Here is a 17,548-nt window from a genome sequence, read left to right as displayed (position 1 = left end):
GAAAAAATTGTTGTTCTACTTAAAAATTTAAACACGAAGTCGTAAGGCTTTTTTGTTTGTTTGTTTGGCTGATCTCTTAAGAGGAGAAGCAATTGCTTTCCCTAGCATGTTAAAAAGGGTATCTCTGATGCCCAGCTTGAGGCTTTTTGGTGGGAATCAGGGCCCTTGTTCTCAAAGAGTTTCTACTCTGTTACCTTGAAACCAGTCCTGTGTCTTAGCTGACCTGAGACTTCATGTCTTTAGATCTTGTCTCTCTTCATGGGCAGCTTGGAACACTGGAAAGAACATTGATAAGATCTATCTTGGAATGCATACGTAATACTGAAATTAAAAGAGACGTTTTCCCTGCAGGATTCATTTACCCTGAAGAAAGTACCCTCCTGTTTGAATGCTATCTTCTCAAAGACATAATTAAATGCCAGGCATTTTTAGCTTCTTTTGTTTGTTTTGGAGCCCTTGTTTTATTTCAGCACAGATGATTGTAATTCTCCGAGAATAAAACTACAGTAAGGGGATTAGCTCAGGGGTAGAGTGCTTGCTTAGCACACACAGACCCAAGTTCAGTCTCCATCCCAGAAAAGAAATGTTATTAGTATTCAAGTGGAGGGGGAACGAGAGGGAATAATGAGCCGAATATGAGCAAAGCACAGTACTCTACATGTGTAAAAGTGTAGTGAAACTCAGCATTTTGTATACTATTCAAAATAATGTTAAAAAAATAATTCAGGGGGGCTGGAGAGATGGCTCAGAGGTTAAGAGCATTGGCTGCTCTTCCAGAGGTCCTGAGTTCAATTCCCAGCAACCCACATGGTGGCTCACAACCATCTGTAATGAGATCCTGTGCCCTCTTCTGGCCTGCAGGCATACATGGAGGCTGAACACTGTGTACACAATAAATAAATAAATCTTAAAAAAAAAATAATTCAAGAATATCCTGACAGATCACTTCGGAGAATGTGATGCAGACAGCGCAGTCTTTGGTGTATTGAGTTGTAGTTCTACGGTCATCTGACCCTATGGAGCGAGTGATTCCTGTTTTTGGAAGGCAATTTGGCTCCAAGGACTGAGCTATGGATCAGTACTAAGGCCTACATACAGATCTATGCCTTGCCTTATATGTGATGTGGACTCTTTTTTCTTTTTAATTAATTAATTAATTAATGTGCACTGGTGGTTTGCCTGCGTGTATGTCTGTGTGAGGGTGTCACACAGACTCTGGAACTAGAGTTACAGTTGTGAGCTGCTGTTTGGGTGCCGGGAATTGAACCCCGGTCCTCTGGGAGAGCAGCCAGTGCTCTTATCCATTGAAGAGTCATCTCTTCAGCCACACCCCACTTTTTTCCTTGTTTTTCTCCTCGTCTTTCCCTTGCCCCTTTTCTTCACTGCCCAAAATACAATTTGTGGCTTTTATATTAGGTAGAAGTTACTTTCTCAAAGCTGTTATTGGATACCTTGTAATTGGGGCTGTGACTCTGAGATTCTGTTCCTTACTGTGCTGTGTTTCCTTAGGTAACCCTCTTGGTATTTTTCTGTGTGGGGGAAGCAAACAGAATGGTGGCCACAAACAGGAGACAGGCTCTGGATTTGACTGGATTTGTTTTGGTTTGATCTCTGCATTGAGGATCCGATCCAGAGCCTTGTGCATACCTGCTAGGCTTCCAAGCTACTGGTTGGGCTTTATCCCCAGTCCGGCTCCTGGATTCACTTGGTTAGCTGCTTTACCCCTTTAAGCTTCAGTTTCCTCATCTGCAACAATAGTTTTGTTCTCGAACATTCTCATCATGCCACACGCTGCATTGCACAGTTATCTCATCTCACAGGGTCATTTGGGATGGTAAAAGAGAGAGTTGTCCTTAGGAATTTAATTAGCTTCTTGCACATCAGCTATTGTTTTGGTTAGTAACTTATGGGGGTGGAACACAGGGAAGACCTGATCCAGCCGTGAGTGACACAGGGACCAACCTCTGCTGGGGATGCAGTTCATCCTCTGGAACCCTTTCCCTGAGCTCAGGATGGGAAGGCGTTTGGCTCCTGTGCCTGGCACGAGGTTAATAAGTAACAGAGGGACAATGTGACATTCATAAATCCTGTAGGACAGCTTATCTCTTAGGTATATGTTTTTTTAGTTTTAAAGTTTAAAGGTCAAACACGGAAGGGACTGTTTGAGTACCGAGTTATTGTTGTGGTTTGTTTTATGGTATGTGACTTAGAGGACTGGGCCTCTAGGTAAACTAAGCCGGACTGGGAATTGTTGACTTTGCTACGGGCACATATCCCATCCCACGTGTAAGTTACAGTGTAAGCTGAGGTAGAGGGTGGCACAGGGTAGCATATGTCTCAGTGTGCTTCCCTAAGCACACCTGGGCGTAACGCGAGTGCGTCCCTCCACAGGACAGGAACGATTCCTCTGCACCGTTTGGGAGCACTGTTGAGTCACTGTCTCAGTCTCCCGGGAGGAAAGCAGGGCCTGTGAGAAGCTTTTACATCACTGTGTTATGAAACCAGAGCCTTCTCTTGTAATCTTTGCTGACATAGAAATACAGTTATAGAAGCGTGTGTGCATGCCCGCGTGCCTATGTGTGTAGGTATGTGTACGTGTATGCAGGAACCCGTGGTGGTAGAGGCATAGGATCTCCCCCGGAGCTGTCTCATGTGTGTGCTAGGAATTAAGTGCAGGTCCTGCAAGTGCAGCTCATGCTCCTAACTACTCAGTGATCTTCCAGCCCTTCTTTGCAGACATCTCACTGACTGAAAACCTAGGCCTTGGGAAGATGGCTCAGTTGGTAAGAGCAGTTGCTGTATGAGCATGAGGACCTGAGTTCGAATCCCTTGTACCCACATAAAAAGCTGGTCATGGCTACACATGTGCCTATAACCCCAGTGCTGTAGGGCTAGAGGCAAGAGGATTCCTGGGGCTTGCTGGCCACCAACCTATTTCCAGTTTCAGTGTGAGATCTTTTTCCAAGAAAATAAAGTGGAAAGCAGTGTAACAGGACACCTGCTATCCTCCTGGCATGTGCATGGCACACACATCTGTGTGCACAGTGTACATACACCACACACACACACACACACACACACACACACACTACACATGTGTACACACACAATACATACATATGCACCATACACATATGTGCCACATATTGCACATACATATACATGTATATACCATAAACACACACACACACACACACACACACACACACACACCTGGGTGCTCACCAAAAGCAGCAGACTCAGAGTGAGTGCTGGGACTCTGGACTGTGAAGCACAGACTCTTGTCTGGTCTGAGTGTGGCCTGAGGCTAGTCAGGGGCTTCATCTTCTGCCCATTTCTGTTTTGTTTTTGTGAATAGTCAGGAAAAAAAAATACCTTGTCTAGTTAAGTTGCAATCTATAATAACTAAGCCAAAGTTTGTTTTCATACTATCTGTGTTAATGTAAATTCAAATATTTATCATGCGCCAAAGGTTGGTCTTGAATTGGCCCTAATGTCTGAGAGCTTTCAAGGCACCAGCCAATGGTTGCTCTGTGCTCTGGTGCGCTGGCCTTCATGCTGCAGAGGTCCTGGACTTTAGACCCTAAGTTCTTCCTCGGACGACTTTGGAGATATTGTCCTACTACTACCTCCCCACTGCCCATGTAGCCCAGGCTGGCCCGGAACCCATGTAGCCCAGGCTGGCCTGGAGCTTACTACACAGCAGAGAATGACTTCAATGTCTGATTGATTCTCTCACCTCTACCCCCTAAGTAGTGATTACAGGCATATGCTACCACACCTAGGTGAAGTTAACCTATTAAAAAAAATATTTTTAGTGTGTGTGTGGGGGGTCAGCAGAGGGCTTGCACTCATGACACACATGTGGAAGTCAGAGGCTAATGTGCCCGAAAGGAGTTGATATCATAGGGTCCAGGGGATTGCCAGGTTTGACACCCACTGAGCCATCTCGCGGGTGTTTTCCCAGACTGTCCTCAAATTCTTGAGCCTCTCGAATTATGTGGTCCACCATACCAGATGCCAGTTTGACTTTTGTCATCGTTAGAAACTCGATTCTTCACTGTAAGTCGGGTGCCATGCCCTTCCTTTGTCATCCTTGAAGTCCTGTACTTTTACTGCTGGGATGTTCAGTGAGAATTATCCTGTACCGGGTTTTCTCGGGTCTCTGTGCTGTTTATTCTTGCAGTTAGGTGTGACTTTATTGTAATCTGTCTTATCCTTCTTTTGCATCTCCTTTAAATACTGTGTTATGGTCCATTTTTTTTCCTCTTCAGTTATACATATCTCTGTATCGGTCAGTTTCTTAGGGTTCAAAACTTTGGTTTGCGTTTTATGTGTATCTGTGTGTTTGTGCACACAGATGTGTGTATCTGAGTGTCATGCCCGTGGAGTCCAGCAGAGGGCGTCAGGGCCACTGAAGTTGGCATTACAGGCAGTTGTGAACCACCCGAAATGGATCCTGGCAACTGCAAAATGGACTCAGGTCCTCTGGCAGAGCAGTGTGTATGGTTAACCATCAAACTTTCTTTCCAGCCCTGGTTTGAGTGTTTTGAGACAGGATCTCTGTTTGAAGCCAGAGTTGGTCTGAAACTCACTAAACAGTCCAAACTGGCCTGGAACTCTGGGCAGCCCTCCTGCCAAGCCTGCTGAGTGCTGGGCTTACAGTCACCACACAGTCTGTTTTGAAAGCTTTGGCCTTGGGAGTTAGGAGTAGCCATTGTTGAAGTCAGACTGCCTAAGTTTGAACTTACTTGCACTTTAGTTATGGGCCAGTTTCTTAAATGCTTAAACCTCAGTTTCCTCATCCACAAAGTGGGAGGTATGTCTGTCTTCATTGTTTTGATACCTTATTGTTGGTATTTTATCTTTTCTACTGAATTGTAGTTGCTTCTTAGAAGTATTACATCTTTTTATGAGTCTTTCTTTCAGAAAAGATGATACTATTTTTGGGGGAATCCACTGGGAAATACTTTAATATTTCTTTCATCTTATGGTCGGATTGATCTGCCCTCCTCCCTGCAGCAGTGATGAGGGCAAACCCAGAACCTTATGCTTGCGTAGGCAGTGCTTACCTCTATTCTATATCCCCAGTTGCTCCTCCCAGCCCCCAGATGTTCTTTTCCCAACTGTACTTGCTGTATTTTGTGGTAGCCTTTCTTAAGTATTTTTAGAACTCCGTAGTGTCTTAGAGAGTGAATGTTAATGTTGGCTCCTTTCTCAAGACTGCTCCTGTTTTGATGGTGTAGCTGGTTTCCTTTGGGTTACTGACTGAGATGGTAGCAGTTAGCCAAGGCAGGTGTTAAGCTGGGAGCCTAGCCCCCAGCCCCCAGGCCTGAGAGCTGTATTGGTCTGGACTCCAAATCCCAGCATCCCACAGGGTATTTAAGATAGCTCCCAAAGGAGAAACACATGGTCTCCCGTTTCCCCCTCGGAGCCACCTGAGAGTGCAGGAATCTCATTAAACCTGGATATATTTTAATTTGGCTTGTTGTGATTTGGCTTGATTGGGATTTTTGCTTCGGCAGAGAGCTCGTGTTAGGAAAAATTTCTAGCATCTCTAAGTCCCTCTCTATTCCTTTCTGTGCCTCTCTATCAAATCCTGGGTCCTCCATATTCTCAATGGCTAAGTTTTGTCAAATAGTTGCTGGCCCTGCCCCCTGATTCAAGTTTAACTTTATTAACACAGTCTCACAGTGTCATGGTGTGATCAAATATCCTGCAACATTTCCCCCTTTCTCTCTAAATAAAAAGGAAAGATTTTAACTCTGTCTTAGTAAAACTATATACAATAAGAACAAATATCAAGTAAGAATTACATTCACAATGTCCAATTCATTTGTATTTGGCAGATTTGGAGAAATACTGTATTATCTATCCTACCTTGATGGATCTAAAGTCTTATACCTAAACTGCTTTCTGTCATAGCTTGTAGCTTACAGACTTCCTGTAAGAGCCTAGCCTCATGCCCTCAGTCACCAGTGGTGAGCCACATTTACCGGCACCAGCTCTCAGAAGTTGTTGGGCAGCAGGCATTTATACCCCGTCTCCTGGACAGTAGCTCACCAGCTGCCACGCTGGGTGCCAAGTCTAGTTACACTTCTTTTGGGCTGCCAGTTCCCAAGTCTCAATGACATGGAGACTTGTTTTTGTTGTTGTTTTTTTCAAGACAAGGCTTCTCTGTGTAGCTTTAGAACCTGTGCTGGAACTAGCTCTTGTAAACCAGGTTGGCCTCAAACTCACATATCTGCCTGCCTCTGCCTCCCGAGTGCTGGGATTAAAGGTGTGCGCCACCACCGCCTGGCTCTAACAAGCTCTTACAACTTAAATTAACTCATTTTTATTAATCTGCATTCTGCCATGTGGCTTGTTACCTCTCCTCCATACTGTATGGCCAACTTCTCCATGTCTTGCTGGCAAATCCCACCTCGCTTCTTCCCCTGGAAGAGCAGCCAGTGCTCTTGACTGTTGAGCCGTCTTAACAGTTCCTGTCAGGAGTATTTCTAAAATTTTTGTCTTTTAATACAGAGGCTTACCATGCAGTCTGATAACTCGATATGTAATTCAGGCTGGCCTCAGTTCTGGGTTGATCCTCGCTCTTCTTGCTTCTGCCTCGGTGTGCTTAGAGGCAGATATAGGTGGATTCAGGGGGCTTGCTGGCTAACCATCCTAGCCCAAAATGACCAGGTCAGTTTTAGAGAGAGACGTGTCTCAGAAAGCAGGGTGAGGATCAATGGAGGAAGATACCTGGACTTGACCCCTGGCCTCCACATGGCCATGCACAGGCAAATGCATCCAGACATACGTGAATGCACAGACTTACAACACAGAGAGAGAGAGAGACAGAGAGAGAAAGTGAGAGGGAAAGAGAGAGAAAGAGAGCCAACTGCAAGATAAGCCTGGTGACACAACCGTAACCTCAGCATTTAGGAAATCAGGGCACAGTTTAAGGTAGAGCCAACTTGAAAACAAACAAAAGACCAAATCCAATCTTCACTGTTCAACATAACTAACTCTGTAAATGAAAATAAAGCGTAGCTTCTAGTTAACGGATTACCGCATTCCCTAGTGTTTCCCTGTTTGTGCAAAGTGCTACATGCTGCAGAATTATCCTGTGCAGTGTCGTTTAGTCAGCCGTTTATCAAACACATGCTAAACTGTGTCCCCCAGGTCTCCCCTACACCTGCCCCCCTCTCTGTCTTACGGTGTCCTTCTGTGTGTTACGACACAGATGTGGTTTCTAGAAGGACGTCAGCAAGACAAAGACCTGAGCCAGGGCTGCTTCCTCAGCACAGTCTGGACTGTCTTTCCCTTTTTAATTCTTCAGAATTAAAGGTTTAACATTAACTCTCATTAGTCACAGCTTGCCAGTTTCCAGAGAGGAAGCCTTGTCTCAGTCAAGCCTGACGAGGTCACTGCCGTGAGAGCCAGGAGCTGGTGTGGGGATGCACCCAAGCCGCCCTGTAATTTATTTCTCAGAGTCAGTGTAAAGACTGAGTAGAAGCAGGATGCAGCCTGTGTGGACAAGCTTTCCATAAGTCTGCCACCTCTGCCAGGACGCATGCTCAGAATAGCAGTTTTTGCACCTTACGGAAAGGTCCTCTTAAAGGATGTTCAAATCACGGGACAATTCTGAGAACATCTTCAGCTTGCTCACTTGTTTCCATAGAAACAACCGGGAAACCACAGACACCCAGTGAGAGACAACATACAGAAGAGAATTAATTGTTCTTGAAGTTTACCAGGAGCAATCATGCATCATGGCTCTGAGAAAATCTAAAGCAGGAACCGGCCTTAGGTGTAAGGAAAGTTTGATTAAGAGCCACAGCCTCTAGCTGGCCGGCAAGGCTGAGGTAGGAGGGTCACCACAGGTTCAAGGACAACCTGGGCTACATAGTGAGTCCCTGCCTCGAATGACTGAGTGAATACATGCATGTGTGAATGAATAAAAAAAATAAAAATAGAAAGAGCCACAGCCATCTTTATGAATGACAGTTGATCAAATTAAGAAGCTTATAAGAGGAACAGATGCTTGGACTGGCAAGATGCCTTTGCTGGTAAAAGCCCTTAAGACTGACGGCCTGAGTTCAATCCCTGAGACTCACGGGGACAGCCGTAGTCATCAGCTGTGCTACAAAGTTTTGGACGTTATTTTTTCATCCAACTGAGCCTGGTAACCACTTTTCTGTTTTTTTTTTTTTGCTTCTCTTAAAAAATATTTATGTGTATGGGTGTTTTCCATATTTGTACCATTTTGTCTGTGTGCCAAATGTGTGCCTGGTGCCCAACGATGCCAGAAGAGGGCTGCAGATCCCCTAAAACTGGAGTTGTAGTCAGTTGTGAGCCACCTTATGGGTGCTGGGAATCAAACCCCGGTCTTCTGAAGAGCAGCCAGTGCTCTTAACCATTGAACCATATCTCCAGTCCACACCCTTTTTATGAGACAGAGTCTTATGTGTAACAAACTGGCCTGAAACTAACTGAGGATGACCTTGAATTTCGGATCCTGGCACTGTTTCCCAAGTGTTAGAATAGCAGGCATGCACCTCCATGCCTGGTTTATGCTAGGGATCCAGCCCAAGGCTTTGTGCATGCTAAGCCAGCATTTTACCTTAGACCCAGTACAGCCCAGCTTCTCTTATATTTTTTGGAGATAGGGTCTTTTTATTATTACATTTAAAATTGTTTATGTATATGGTTAGATGGCAGCTCGTGGAAGTAAATTTCTTCCTTCCGTTGTGCGGGCCCTGGGGATTGAACTCAGGTCCTCAGGCTTGGCAGGAAGCACCCCTCCCCCAGCCTTATCACTAGCTCACCAGGCAGATCTTGCCTTGTAGCCCAGGCTGGCCTCAGACTCATGCAGCGTGCCTGTTTTAGCTTCAGGACAAGCACTGAAATTAAAGGTGTGAGCCATCATGTCTGGCCTTGTGCTCTCAAAGTCAATGTCTTAGCTTTTCCGTGGGCAAACACGCAGCATGTTCTGACCAGGCCTGGAATAGCTTGGCTAATGTGGTGTATTCTGCTTCTGCCACATCTTTTTCAATTTTCTTAGCCCTGAAAGAAAATAGTCCTAGAGCAGTTGACCCCCTTGGGGGCTCCCGTGTTGACAGTTAATTCTACAGAAGGTCACTAAGGTCGGAATGGCGCAAAGCTAAGATATTTTTGGCTGTAGTTGTGATTTTACTTCCATGTCACCACTGGTGAGGTTCCTTCCTTCCAGGCTCTTCCTGACTCTGTCCTTCTGTCTTTCCAGGGAAGAAGAGCCCAGACCTCGGAGAGTATGACCCCCTCACCCAGGCTGACAGCGACGAGAGCGAAGATGATCTTGTGCTTAACTTGCAGCAGAAGAATGGAGGGGTCAAAAACGGGAAGAGCACCCTGGGGGACCTGCCGGATGCAGGGGACTCAGATGCAGACGTGGCTGGGGCTGCGAAGCCACACCTGTCAGAAGTCGTCCCAGAGGGTTACCCCTCGGAGCCCCTTGGGGGTGTGGAGCAGAAGGCCACCTCTTCCCTGGTGTCCTACGTGCGTACGTCTGTCTTTCTGCTGACGCTGGTCATCTCAATGGTCCTGGTCCTTCTCTGCGCCTTCCTCGTCCCCTGTCCTCCCAGAGACCTGCATAGCACTTGGAGCCGACACCTAGGCTCCCAAGGAGGTGAGTTGCGGGATTTTAAGACATAAACCTGTAAATTTTCGTATCTTAGTACATTCAAGTTTTCTTCCAAGTCATTTTGTTTGCTTTTGTTTTCGAGACAGGGTATCACTGTAGTCTTGGCTGGCCTGGAACTCACTATCTAGACCAAGCTGATCTTGAACTCACAGAGATCTGTCTGTCTCTGCTTCCCAAGCACTGGGACCAAGGGCATGTACCACTCTGCCTGGCCTAATTTCTTTTTTTGGAGACAGTGCCTCATCACCATCACCTTACTGGCTTAGAAGTCACGATGTAAACCGGGTTGTTCCTGGACTGGCAGTCCCCTGCCTTAGCCTCCCAAGTGCTGGTTTCATAGGCATGCATAGCGATGCCTGGCTTTCCCTCCAAATCTTAAACATGAACGTGTGTTATGCAGTCTTTCCCCTGTGCATGGGGTTGCCCAGAAGGTGAAGGGTTTGAAACTCAACTACAAGCGAGATTGCTGTGCCTCTGAGCCCTGATCTGAGTTCTCTGGTGGCAGCTTCAGCCTACAGTGGTGCTGGTGTGTGCACAGCTTCTTGCTTCCACCTGGGGTTCTGGGTTACAGCACTTGGTGCCACTGACTTTACCTTTCTGGGAAACAATGTTATTCAGTGTTGAGGGCTGAAGCCGGGGTGTTGTGCATACAAGGTAGACACTCTACCACTCCACGTCATTGTCAGAGACATTTCTGAGACTCATCTGTCCCGAGGCACGAGTAGCTAGAGTATTAACTTTTCCCAGTGTCTAATTTTCCATGTTAGAATATCCTACCATTTTTTTCTAATCTATTGTTGATAAGCAGTTAAATGATTTCCAATCTTTTTTTAAAAGTAAGTGATTCCAAAAACATTTATTTATACATTTCCTTAGGGTTATGTACAAATTTCCCCAAGGCAGAAGCCTAGTAAAGCTGTCTGCCTGTCGGGGGTGTGGATGTGTTCTTTCTAAGTAAAGCTGTCTGTCAGGAGGTGCGGATATGTTCTTTCTAAGCAGGTTTGACGTTATTTGCCCAAGTGGTTCTACTAGCTTGCTCTTCCAGTCTTGTCTGAATTCCCTACAGGTCTGGCAGGCTTTCTCTCACTCCTCAGGCACAAGGAGGGGATCCTCCTTCATCTTTGCTCCCCACAGGACTGGGCGGAACTCCAGACCTTCCCCTCTCCCTCATGGCAAGTGGGATGGTCCTAGCTCCCCATGGCCATTTTGGCCGTGAGGGTAGGGTGACTTGGTGGTGACAGAGCAGGGTTTCAGAAGTCAGGTCTCACAGCCTTTGCTGTGGGGTGTGGTGAGGCTGGTGTTATCTGTAATCAATTTGCCTGGCCGGGCTGTACCCTTTCTGGGCCTCTGGCCAGGGAAGCCAGGTGTTTTAGGGCTTCTTTTGCCCTGTGGCATTTCTGAGTTGCCAGTTGTTTCACTATACCTTGTCTAGTGTAGCCAGAAACCCCAGAATCCCCAGGACATTACCATTATCATTCCCTGGGTCTAGTCAGCCTAACTTAATGTCCCCTCCTGTTTGCTGTGTGGTGTCCAGGGCTCTGGGCAGGGCCACGGGAGATGCTTATTTCTGCTGCCTGTTTGGGAACAGACAGTTCAGCCGGGCTGGGAGGGGTGCTGGCGCTGTCTGCATCTGTCTCTTTCTGACCTGGCGGAAGAGAACTAGTCTGTGGTAACTGGCTCAGGCCCTTTTTGTTTCATTATGTGTACGCCAGGCGGGGACCTGTCTCCCCTGGAGCTGGCTGACGTGAATAGAGATGGCCTGCGGGACGTGCTTCTCTCCTTTGTGACAACCAGGAATGGGACCGAAACAGGTAAGACATACATTTGGAGGCTGCCAGCTTCCCAGGGACAGTGCGCGAGAGGCTCTGCAGGCCACAGGTCACTACAGATCCACTGTGCGTGATGTGCCTCATCAGAAAGTCCCTGAGGTAAATAAAGATCAGCACACAGAAACAGGGCCCAGAATGGTGGTGCACACGCTCACCTTTAGTCCCAGCCCTCAGAAGGTGAAGGCAGGCCAGTGTCTGTGAATTCAAGGCCAGCCTGGTCTATGTATCGAATTGTAGGACCGCTGGAATTGGAGGGATGCTGTCTCAAAGTGACTCCTGCTCCAAACAAGAAAGGGAAAGAAAGAGAGAGAGAGAAGGAAGGAAGGAAGGAAGGAAGGAAGGAAGGAAGGAAGGAAGGAAGGAAGGAAGAAGAAACCAGAGTGTGTGGAAGTTTGAGGGACTTTGAGTGGTCACCCTGGCAAGTGAAGAAACTGGTTTAAAGAAGTGACCCCAACCTTGGGGTCACAGCTTTTAGTAATTAGGTGTGAGTGCAGTTTTTCCGCCAGTTTGGCAGCTGCATCTGAACCTACTTATGTTTTAGCTATGTCTGTGTCTTGCAGTCAGCAACCTATTACTCTTGCCAGGGCCTGGTGGGACTTCCATTCCCTCTGGTGCTGGCTCTACGGCTGTCGCTAAACGTAGTTTTTAACTAAGTCTTTGTAGTCCTGGTTACCAATAAAGACTCGGGAGTCAGATGTTGGGGTGAAAACCTGCTAGCTCAGAGAGACCAAGAAGCCACCAGCTTCCTTTTTGTCCAAAGACCCAGCAAGAGAATTTTTCAGCTGTCCCAAACCAGAAAAACCAAGAAAGTCCAAGTCCCTCCCTTTTCCTTCCTCTATATCTCTCTATGTCTCTTCCTGGCTCCTCCATTCTTTCTGAGGCTAATTTCTGCTAGTTAGTTGCTGGCTCCGCTCCCAGGTTGATTTTATTAACACAGTCTTGGGTTTCACAGTGTGGTCAAATTTCCTGCAGAGTGTGTGTGTGTGTGTGTGTGTGTGTGTGTGTGTTGGGGGGAGGGGCAGAGCCAGCCTCACTGTCATTCCTCAGGAACAGCCCACATTATATTTTGAGGCAGTGTCTCTCCCTGGCCTGGAGCTGGGTAGCAATCCTCAGAAGCTGCCGTTTGCTTTCCCGGCACTGTGCTAACAAATGTGCTACCTCTCCGGGCTTGTTTATGTGGGTTCTGGGGATTAAGCTCAGGCTTTCTTGCTTGTGTAACAAACACTTTACCAGCTGAGCTATCTCCCTAGTCAGTTTCCACTCCCCGCTAAATTACAGTGAAGGTTGATTCTACCCTGCTCTTGCAGTCCTGGCAGGGTTGGTCATGGCTTATGCACCTTTGCACACAGATGTCTGGGCTGGTGGCTTCCCTTTCCCCTTTCAGTTTAATTCTCCAGGCTTGCCCTCCTCCGGGAAGGCTAAACTATGTGGAGGATACTTATAGGCTCCCCAGGTGGCTAAGTGGGATTTGCTTCCCTGGCTTCCTCGCAGCTGGAGTTAGAGCAGACTGGCAACAGACTTGACCACCATCATAGCAGGTCTCAAGCTAGCCCTGTTAGAGAACTAACTTTCTTGATTCCAGTGATCTCTCCCTCCTTTGTCTCTGGGGCATTGACAGCTCTGAGGGGCTACACTGCCACTGATGAGTCCTCCACCCTGAGACATCTTATCTTTATCAATGTCTCCATAGTTTACACCAGCTGAGCGTGCTGCTTCTGGGACTCGGTTACACCTGACACCCAAAAACAAGCAAAAATGCCTTATTTCCATGATAGTTACACAGGGTCCTAATTGGCCCGCGATGTCTACTAAATTGGCAATGACTGTAGCATACCAGCTGACATAAGAACCCTACCCAGAGGGTGAAGAAACCCTAGGAAGTGCTTTTGAATCATTTAGGCCCAGAGCGAACACTCGGTATGCTTTACATTCGCCTGGTATTACCAAAAATACCTTTTGGAAGCATGTTCAATATGTGGCTTTGTGACAGGAAGAAGAGCATTGGATCAGACTGGAAAAGTCTAGAGGGTAGTACCAGGTAGTACCAATTGCTACCTCTGCGGGCCACTCCATTTCCTGTTTGAGGCTGTGTTGTTCAGTTAGCACTGCTGATGGACAGGAAGAAGCTTTGCAGCTGGTGGTGGCTGAAGTAGAAAGTAGAAATGAGTCAAGATGTCCGCTCCTGAGAGCGAAAGTCAAGCTGGCAGGAATAGTGGCCACTCTTAAGTCAGATCCCGGCCTGAACTGCTATGCTTTCGCTTCCTTGGACCTGGATCCTGTCACCCCAAGTGGTGTTCTCCTGCCCAGGAACACACCAGAGAGCTGCAGACCACAAGCCCCCCTTGCTGCCTGCTGCTCGTAACCTTCAGGGCAGTTCTGAAAACACCCTCTTCTGCTGGGGAGCACTTGCGGCTGGGGACGAGGGTTGGGATTTACTCCGGACGCTGCGTGGATTCTGGGTCAGCCTGTGCTTCTCCTGCACATGTCCTTCCCCCCATCAACAACCGCTACTCAGTGTTCTGGATTTTGCTCCTGTCCTTTGGTGTGTGCATGCATGCGTGTGCATGTGTGTCATGGTGCACGTGTGGAGCCAGAGGACAACTTGTAAGAGTTGGCTTCTCCTTCTGCCATGTGAGAATTCTGGAATAGTGGTGGGGACTGGGGACTGAACTCAGGTCGTCAGGCCCAAGGGCAGATGACTTTACCCTCCCATTTTGCTGGCCTTACCTGTCTTTTCCTCAGCTGTTTTGTGCAGCAGGCATCCTGTAATGTGTTGAGAAATCAGAAATTAGTGACTGTCTTCAAGGATGTCCCTGTTTAATGTGGGCTAAGGTGGCCGACAGATAAGCAGATGTGTTGGGAAAGGTGCCAAAATGGAGACATGGTGAGGCGGTGTAGGAAAGCCCACAGCGGCTGCTCTTACACTTGTCCTCCGCGAGGTGGGAGGTAGGAGAGATGACAGGTTCTGTGTTCACACCTTGTCAGAAGCACAGGAGGGACAAGCACACCAGTGTTCACACCTTGTCAGAAGCAAAGGAGGGAGCTAAGCACACCAGTGTGAGCCGCTGCCTCAGCAGCCACCATTCACTTTTGGGTTTCAAGTGTCTGGAAAACTCACCCCTGACGCTCCTTTCTTCTGCCCCATCCTCCTCTCTCTGGCGTGCCTTTAGGTGGTGGCTCACAGCCAACTGCAGATCTTGTGTGTCTTTCCGGGATGAATGGCAGCACACTGTGGTCCAGTCCCCTCCCAGAGGAGGCTCAAGATGTCACATGCTTGGATCTGATGCCAGGAAGCATGGCCAAAACCATTTGCCTCGTGACAGGGACACGCAAGATGCTCAGCGCATTCAATGCGACAACAGGTAGAGTGAGTGGCCTGGAGCTTTGTGTTTAAACAGCCTGAGGGAGAAGGGGAGGAGGAGCTGGAAGCTGCTTTGCTGCTCTGGTTCAGAAGGTGTTTATTAAGGGAAGGAGATAAGGGGTTTGGGCAGGTGGAGTTAACAGAGATTCTTGTGGCTACCTGTTTGGTGATAAGATGAACTCTTCCCCAAACTTGAAGTTGCTGGGGTGGGGGTGGGGGCTTGGATTGTGAGCAGTCTCTCTGCTCTGCTCTTTCTACAGCAGGCAAGGGAGTGTCACCTCCTGAATTGTGCTGGTCTCTGTGAGAACCTGGGTACTGACTGGATGCTAGGGCTAAGAACTGGACTGGGGAGGCTGGTGATGTGACCCTCTGAGGTCCACAGGACGGAGGTGATGGAAGTGAGCCCAGTGTAATAAAGGTGTCTCCTTACAGTGTGCTTGTCACAGGGCCACTTCCCACATCAGAGGTGCCATAGTGGGGTGTTTTGTTTTGCCTCCTCCTTTTTGAGACTCTCTGTCTCTCTGTCTCTCTGTCTCTCTCTCTCTCTCTCTCTCTCTCTCTCTTTGGTTTTTTGAGACAGGGTTTCTCTGTGTAGCAACCCTGGCTGTCCTGGAACTAGCTCTTGTAGACCAGGCTGGCCCTCAAACTCACAGAGATCCTCCTGCCTCTGCCTTCCAAGTGCTGGGATTAAAGGGGTGTGCCACCACTACCTGGTCAATTTTTTTAAATTTCAGTAAATATTTTTTTATTTTTATTAACTTTTTTCATTTATTTTACATACCTACCACAATCCCCCCCCCCATATCTCTTGTTCCCTCCCCCATCAGAGACATGGTTTTACACTGTGCCCCAGACCTTGAATTCATTAGATCTTCCTTCCTCAGCCTCCCAAATTCTGGGATTACAGGTGTGACATGCTTGGTTAGTGGGGTACTGCTGAGAGGGGGAAATTTTATGTGTGTGTGTGTGTGTGTGTGTGTGTGTGTGTATTGTGTGTGTGTGTGTAAAATCTCTTGGTAGAGTGATTAGTTAACATGCCCAAAGTCCCTGTTTTGACTCCCAGCATCACTTAAACTGGGCATAGTCATGTAGGCCTGTAATCTCAGCACTCACTTAAGAGGTAGAAATAGGATCAGAAGTTCAAGGACATCAAGGCTAGCCTGAGTTATATTATGTAATATCTATACATATATATAATCAGTCACATGCTGTCTTAGGTCAGGACTGAAGTCCTTAAAAGCCTGCAATTTCTCTGGTGAGGCCTCCTTTGTGGCTGCAGTGCCCCATGACAGACACATTCCTCAGCCCTGGTGAGCTCCTACTTGCCAGGAAGACTTAGATGTCTCTATTTGATACACAGAATCCATGTGTGTGGTACTGGAGAGACAGCTCAGCAGTTAAGAGCACTGGGCTGCTCTTGCAGAGGACCCCGCTTTAGGTCCCAGCAACACAGGGTAGCTCACAACCAGCTCACAATCAGGGAGTCTGATGCCCTCTTCTGACCTTCCTGGCATCAGCACACACGTGATGCACACATATACATGCAGTCAAACAGTCACACATATAGAACAAAACAATGAATGAATGAATTAAAATCCAGATGTGGGATTATTACATGGAAGTATACCCATATGTCCAAGGATTTGGAATCTCACTTTCCGCTCCTTTTGTCCTCAAACAAAAACTAAAGGGAAAAGTTGGGAGAGGCTGCTGTCCCCTGCTCAGCCGTTTGAGTTTTCTTTTCTGGCTGGGAACCGCTGTGGCTGCCTTTTGCTGGGCCAGAAAGCAGAAGTGATCCGCCTCTTTCTCCTTCCCCAGGGAAAGTCATGTGGACCCTAGACCCGGACCATCTGTCTAATGGCACCTTGGCCGCCCCAGTTGTGGTGCTGCCGGACCTGGATGGGGATGGTGTCAGAGATCTGGTGGTGCTGGCCATCGGAGAACTGCAGGTATGGTCTCTATTTCCAGAGGTTTTAAATTTCTTATGGGGATTGCTTCAACTGTTGCGATCTCTGCCTAGAACCTTGTTTCTGCAATGGTTTAGGCTGAAATAGATTCTTTTGGTGAAGTTAAGTGAACCAAGAGCATTCCAAATTTATTTTCCATGATACCAGTGTGGTTCTGAGGACTGCGGTGTGGGAGAACTGTGGGAACAAATGGCCTGTATGCAAATTCCTTCTGCATCTCTCTGAAGCTTTGTGGCCTTGGGCAAACAGTACTGTATGGAGTGTAGCTCCTACCCATCTAAAGTAGAAAGTTATATCTCCATGTAGGAGGCTTAAGAAAAGTAGAGCTAACAAATTAAGTCTCTATAAAACTGCCTATTTTCTACTCTGTAAATGTAATGTTAGTTTTACTATATTGTATCCATTTAAAATTTGCCTCAACTGTAAAACAGTGGGATGGGTTGATAGAAGGCTTATAGGATGCAGGCTTTGAATATAGCTCAGTTGGTAACTTGCTGGCTTAGCATGCATGAAGCCCTTGTTTGATCCCCTATATTACATGACTCAGGTGTGGTGGTAATACCTTCACACCTAGAGAAAGGCAGAAGGACCAGTAGTGGTTCAAGGTCATCTTTGACTAAGTAGTGACCTTGAGATCAGCCTGTACCTTGAGATCAACCGCACTCAGGCGCTACACCTCTGTAATCCAGCAGGAGGACTGGAAATTCCAGGTCAGCCTGGACTG

General features: G+C 47.3%; 1 protein-coding gene across 2 annotated transcripts in view; it reads left to right on the top strand.

Moving 5' to 3' along the window:
- The window catches only part of Fam234b (family with sequence similarity 234 member B), a 31,021-nt gene that overhangs the window by 767 nt on the left and 12,706 nt on the right, over positions 1 to 17,548 (top strand). Inside the window, exons 2-5 of one of the 2 annotated variants that reach the window (XM_087904045.1) lie at positions 9,251 to 9,652; positions 11,380 to 11,478; positions 14,667 to 14,858; positions 16,676 to 16,806. In XM_087904045.1, the coding sequence (XP_087760171.1) occupies positions 9,251 to 9,652; positions 11,380 to 11,478; positions 14,667 to 14,858; positions 16,676 to 16,806 (824 nt within the window). Of the gene's footprint in view, positions 1 to 9,250; positions 9,653 to 11,349; positions 11,479 to 14,666; positions 14,859 to 16,675; positions 16,807 to 17,548 lie in introns of both variants that reach the window. The other variant, XM_087904044.1, reaches the window with a different exon arrangement.

The sequence above is a fragment of the Myodes glareolus genome, chromosome 3 (genome assembly GCF_982192425.1).
Source record: "Myodes glareolus chromosome 3, mMyoGla1.1, whole genome shotgun sequence".
In the NCBI taxonomy this organism is placed as follows: domain Eukaryota; kingdom Metazoa; phylum Chordata; class Mammalia; order Rodentia; family Cricetidae; genus Myodes; species Myodes glareolus.
The sequence above is the reverse complement of the archived record's forward strand: the minus strand, read 5'-3'. Positions and strand labels throughout refer to the sequence as shown.